At 41.4% G+C, this 6,001-nt stretch overlaps 1 protein-coding gene across 3 annotated transcripts; it reads right to left on the reverse strand.

Annotated features, from left to right (window-relative positions):
* Window positions 1-738: 738 nt before the first annotated feature.
* vash1 (vasohibin 1) lies at window positions 739-5,796 on the reverse strand. Of its 3 annotated transcripts, XM_019887161.1 has the most exons (9): window positions 5,543-5,796; window positions 4,790-5,076; window positions 3,992-4,080; window positions 3,677-3,733; window positions 2,985-3,059; window positions 2,071-2,452; window positions 1,137-1,246; window positions 984-1,059; window positions 739-903 (listed from the first exon to the last, which is right to left on the reverse strand). In XM_019887161.1, exons 1-8 carry the CDS (start codon window positions 5,562-5,564, stop codon window positions 987-989), a joined length of 1,095 nt encoding a protein of 364 aa, XP_019742720.1. In that variant the 5' UTR covers window positions 5,565-5,796; the 3' UTR covers window positions 739-903; window positions 984-986. The 3 variants fall into 3 exon arrangements, with proteins under 3 accessions (XP_019742720.1, XP_019742719.1, XP_019742721.1); XM_019887160.1 differs by having other exon boundaries at window positions 739-1,059; window positions 5,543-5,794; XM_019887162.1 differs by having other exon boundaries at window positions 739-1,059; window positions 4,790-5,026; window positions 5,543-5,792.
* Between the last annotated feature and the right edge of the window lie 205 nt (window positions 5,797-6,001).

Below are 6,001 nucleotides of genomic sequence, written 5' to 3' on the forward strand. Positions count from 1 at the left end.
AACAATCCTTCATGTGTATTTTACATATCAAAGTTGGCTGCTATCCACCAACTGCAGTAGCCAATCAGTGGATGTCCACTAATTTATGCGTGGGTACAATTCGTTGATCACTCAAACAAAAGACAAGACGCAAACATGTCTGTGGCAATTTATTGATAATCGCATGTTTTAAATGTGCAATATTTTACAGATGACAACTGTTGACATATAAAACAGCAGAACGCAGCAGTTCTCAAAACTACAAGGATAAAAAGTGCCATCAACTAATACCTTGACATCTTTTTGGAAGTGGTCACTTTTTAAGGCAAGTGAAAAATAAAAAAAAATTGCTACAAAGAATGCATGTTTATATACAGTACATGAGCAAAGTTGCTGGAGAACAAGTGGGAGAGAAAAATCCACAGTATGCTAAATGGTGCGCCTTGTCCTTGATTTACTCAACCCTTCTCTTTATAAGAATGACATATTCACAATGATGTGTCACTAAGGTCCATAGCTCTCTAAGCATGCATCCTTGAAGGTGTTGACATTTGAAACACTTACATACTAAAGTATGAAAATTCTAATTTGCATTTAGTCAGGTGATGACTAGGACTTCTGTTTTGTTTTAGTCTGGTCACAAGGCACAGGGGGTAATTTGTAGTCAACACAGAAAGTAGTCCACACTTACAGTACAATGACACACATTGATATGTCAAGGAGCACATTTATGCTGATTGATACCCTTACCTTTTTTCCGCTAATGTAACATACACTGATTGTATAAAGTTAGTAAAAATGTTTACACGCAACAGCACCAGTTATGCACATACAATGTTCTAGAAGTAATTAAACAAAACATGACAACTTGACAGTGAATGAGGCTTTTTTTGGGATGTGGAGGAGAAGGGTGGTGGTTCCCTATTTTGCACCCTGACAATGGGCCAATGTCGGCCATTGATGAAGCCTCATCAGTGGCTTTTTCAAAGAAACGAAAAAAATATTCTTCACACTCGAATCTGATACACGCTCATCTCTCCAGATGCTTTCTGTTCCAAAGCCTTTTTCTCTCCAGATGGACTGAAACGAAAACAAGTTTAGCATCGTCAATAGTCAGTTATTAGGTAAAACCACAAGCATGCAATGGGTAATCGTACCGTCTCTCAACACGGCTGACCCTGCGAATGGGGCTTCCTTGTCCTCTGAGTGGTGAGCCCATGCTATTTTTCCTGTCTTTGGTGGGAGAAGGAGGCGCAGGCTTTCCTATCTGCAGACAAAAAATGCCCAGCCCTCATCAAAATGTAACCGTGATCGACGAGAGGTAATGTCATTGCGCTGAGTGCTGGCTGTAAAACGCAGCGGCGATTGATGATATGAGAAGCTGTACGAGAAAGTGTTCCGAGCCAGCCGCCACATTAGTCATATTACATGCAGAGCTCAGTAGCAAGGCTGCCATCATTTGTTTATCATGTGGCTGGCAGCGGGTGGTGGTTGTGGGGTGGGGGTGGGTTACTGCATCGTTGGAGAGGAATTGCAGGTCAACTCAGTTTCATGATTCGTCTTCAGGGATGTAACATGGAATGCTGTCGAAATACAGGGGACCATTTGCGCATTAAAAAAATCTGTCTCTCTCTATATACGTGTGTGTGTGTGTGTGTGTGTGTGTGTGTGTGTGTGTTTTCAAATATTTTTTTACATTTTGTTTTCATTTCTGGGGAGCCAACTTGTTTTTCATGGAAAACGCTTACTGGCAGTATCCGCCCCAAATTTAGTTTACTGAGTACTGTATTTCTTTTCCAGTGCAATTATAATAATTTGCAGATTTTCTGGATTTGCAGAGCAGCCCAGTTCCAAGAATGGCATGGGTTCACTATACTCAAGAAGAATAAAATCCCTCCTGATGGAAGAACTTGAGCGTACCCCTGTATTACAATATATCTTTATTTATATTGCGCTTTCACACCAGTTGCTGCTGAAAAATGAAGGAAATCAGATTTACAGAGTTCATTTAGCTATTAGCGCCCCTAAATGACACATAAACATTGGAAACGTGTGGCAAATCAAGATGAAGGGTACTGAACTCAATTTTACCTTGAGCCTCATGTCTCGAGTGTGCCTCTCGAGCTCTTTCCGGAGCTCCCCCTTGCTCAGCCCATCTACATCCAGGACGGAGTGCTTCCACTCGATCTGCTCCACGCTGTGAGGGTCGTGCGACACGTACTGGCCGATCTTTACCTTTAGCAGGGTGTGCCAATAGCCCCTATAGGCCCCTTCAAAGTCCTGCACCAAGTCCATCAGAGAGCGGTGCTCCAGGGGCTTGAACATGAGGTCCTCTCGCCGGCTCATGCCCAGCGCACCAAAGCGTCCGCCGCTGTGGACTCCCAGCACAATGTGGTAGAAGTGGGTCCCTGAGAACTGAGACTTAAAGCTGAGGGGGAAACGCTCCACAGCCGGCATGCTGTTGGTGAGGTAACTTTGCCAAGCTTGGTCAAGGAAATGGACTCAACAAAACAAAAATAATCAAGCAACTTGTTTGATTTTACCGAGCTGTATTCATCTCAACAAAAATAGTCAAGCAACTTGTTTGATTTTACCGAGCTGTATTCAAAGATCTCAGACTTTTTCTCCCTTTACTATATTGGTAAGCACTGGGGGGTGGTTCAAAAAAAAAAACAGTCAGTATCTAGCGTGATTGACTTAACAGGATATCGTCTCGACAGTAGTTGGCTCTTTGGTTTCATTCTTTGGCCGTTTTTTCTGTTCAAAGCTCTCCAAATATGTCTTTGATAGCTTGTGGTTTTAATTTGTTTTATGACCGTATATCATGTGAGGTTCGTCACAGGTGGATGCGCTTGAAAATTTATTTCACACTGATCAATAAAACATTTTTTTGGTTCACTCTCTCTGTGCGGCCCGGTATCAAATGTCCTGTGGCCCAGTTATGGTTGGGGACTGCTGCTTTAGAGAACTGATGATCAAGCAAAAATGTGCTGCAGTAAAGATACATTCCCAGGATCACCGCCTCCAGACATTTGATTGGCAGGGCTTCACGCGTCATCTCCTTGGCAATGTCCATCAACCTGTGCAGCACAATATGACAATAAGATGACAGTGTACCCCATATGCTTTGAGTTTCACATCACAGTAGTTATGAAACAAGAATAACAGCACAAAACAATTTTACCATTCAAATGTATGTAAAAAAAATGTGTCAATATAGTTATGAAATACAGTACAACCATATTGAGGGCAAGTAACACCTGAAGATTTATTATTGTATATGATATATAAGGTGTTTGCATTACACATTTTAAAGATACGTCATTTAAGTTCATAACAATGTTTAAAGGTTGGTACTTAAGTTCAGTGAAAGACTTTCATTTCTCCCAACACGATTGACGTAGCTTTAACATTTCAATTTCATCACTTCTTTTGCCCCTTGTTCCTTCCAACTGATATTGAATGAATAAAAATATACTTCACCTTAGAATTTATTAGTATACCTAAAAGTGTACTGTATGGTTGTACTTTAACATGACATCTTGTTTGGTATCTCAGAACTTCCTGAGTTTTGTCATATTCGGCAAAAACACTTATCACATGCATCACCTCTTATACTAAGTACGGGTATACAAAGTCAAGACTTGCATAAGATTCTGTTAGTCACACATACGGAGAATTAAAAAGTTTTGCCTACGCAGTAAGAGGGCGGCTTTTCTTGATTTCAAAAAATTGTGTCCCGGTATGATTGTATCTGTAGGTCAGAGTTAAGGCAGCATACATTAAAGTGTCTTGTGATAATCATGGCCGGTTAGTTAATTATGGATGAATTCAGCCGTGGCTGGTAATTGGTGTTGAATTAAAGTCATTTTCGATGCACGTTTTGACCCATCTTTTTTTTAATCAAATGGAGCAAGAAAGACAAGGGCAATCTGTGTTTGTCATGTAATTTCAACAAGTATAGCAATCGTTAAATATACTCAAAAACCATTGCTCTGTTGTCAAAGGATACTGTAATTCCCTGATATATTTCTGTATGGCTTCTAGGCGCAGTGGAATTGTGGTGGTAGGCTGGTATGTAGGCACACTTGGTATTGGAATCTGCAACACAAAAGGGAGTTTGCGTTACACATGCAGACCTCCATGCAACGTGCAGTTACAGGATACAGTGGGTGGAAAATGTCTGTACTTGGTGTACACGTCACATGGACAGTATGTACAGCTAGCACAAGTCTTCTATTGTGTAGGACCACATCAGATGATCAACGACACAAGACAGGCAAATAAGTATTTTGAGAAATGCAGTTTTTTAAATGATTTTCCATGCATAGATTTTCCAACATGCTTTCGGAGAACTTTTTTTTCCTACCTTTCTGTGCTATGGTTGTTTCTCTGCACAATAACTCACAGTACTCATGAGGGAATGTAAGAACTAATCATCCTCTCCAAGACCCACCTCTTTTCACACATTAGCCAATCACAGTGCTCATTCAGATCCAGACACAATTGAGCATACTTTTCAAACAGTATAGACAAAAGTGGAGTCAGCAACCCAAATGGTGACATCAGTGGAACTTCAGGTAAAGAACCTTCATCCAAGTATTTACTGGATAATAACCTGACACCTTTTAAAGATGAAAGTATTTCACACTTCATACCTAAGATGACACCTTTTAAAGATGAAAGTATTTCACACTTCAATCCCATGTTGATTAATTCAAATCCATTATGCTGGTGTAAAGACACACAAACGTAAAAACTCTGTCTGTGGTCCAAATATTTCTGAACCAAAATTAATTGAAAAGTTCACCTTGGGTAGGTCAGTTGCACCCCGGATGCCCTTCCCCAAAGCATCCCCGTGTGGGTGGATCCGAGCTACATGGCGCCACATCCTCTCCCAGGTGTCTTCATCCATGGGGAGGCCACTTCGGTTGACGTAGAAAGGCACCCCTCCGTCCCGCAGCTCTTCATCTCCTTCATCCTCCTGCTCATCATCCCGCTCCTCCACTGAGCCCACCGTGGCCCTCAGCATCTCACTAACGGAATCCTGGCACGGGGAATGGACTCGCCGATGGTTTGGACTGCTCACTGGTGCCTCTGCTTGCAGGTTTTAGGAGGTTTGCATAAGGGACGGCCAGCCTGTTACATCCTCCAGTTTATGGAACCAATATCTTTAATGGGTTTAGAGGTATTATGACTCATAATGAGGTGATCTAGAGTAGCAGCAGAATAAAGTGCACCAGTGATTTTTCTCACTAAACGTCACTTTACAGTGACTCTAGAACAACGTGAAAATATCCTATTTTCCATTCAGTCGTGAAAAGGAGCTGTGGAAAGCTGGATAAATGAACGATTAACTTATTTAAATGACTAAAGGTTCACAAAGCAGCCCGATATTCAACACTTAATTAAAGAGGATTTGGCAATCAGACAAAAGTCTTTTAGGAATGACTAATTCTCAGTCCCTTCGGATGTCATTCAAACAAAAGATAGCCAACAAATGACCTGCTAGTCCGACAATCTCATTCCCAAAACAGTCGTTCACTTCATTTGCATTTCTTACGAAAAACATGTATTTCCGTCATCGGGTCATTGTTTCAAAAAGATGCCGGGTCAATCCAAAACCATAGCGTGAGGCTTCACCTCCGATTAGGCGCACCGGTCGACACTCCCTGACTGCCCCTCCTGCGCATGCTCAGAGCCAAGACTATGAGCTCAGCTGTGACGAACGGTGCGTTCACGGTCACCCGGAAAACGTACGAATCGCTCATTGTACACGACTTGTGACGATCTACGTACAGCAAATTTTAACACACTTTGCGTTGTGATGAGGATAAAAACAATAGAAAAGCGTTTATCATTTTGAAGGGAAAAATAATTGAAACAATGACGATTAAAGTAACGTTTTCCATGAGGTGATTTAAGATTATATTTTTTGACTTGAGAGTCATAACGTCATAATACACCAGATGACACTAGAGAGCTAATTGTAATTTTTGCTTGAGCTGACGTATGTGCTTGC

The sequence above is a fragment of the Hippocampus comes genome, unplaced genomic scaffold, assembly GCF_001891065.2.
Source record: "Hippocampus comes isolate QL1 unplaced genomic scaffold, H_comes_QL1_v1.1 scaffold176, whole genome shotgun sequence".
NCBI lineage: Eukaryota > Metazoa > Chordata > Actinopteri > Syngnathiformes > Syngnathidae > Hippocampus > Hippocampus comes.

Bases quoted from the DNA above. Each gene is read 5' to 3' on its own strand.
- vash1 (XM_019887161.1), bottom strand. From the start codon at position 5,564: ATGACGGAAATACATGTTTTTC. The intron at 4,081-4,789 runs GTGAACTTTTCA...TTTGTGTTGCAG, and splicing joins GTGCAACTGACCTACCCAAG to ATTCCAATACCAAGTGTGCC. The intron at 3,060-3,676 runs GTAGGCAAAACT...TGTGCTGCACAG, and splicing joins AAAAGCCGCCCTCTTACTGC to GTTGATGGACATTGCCAAGG.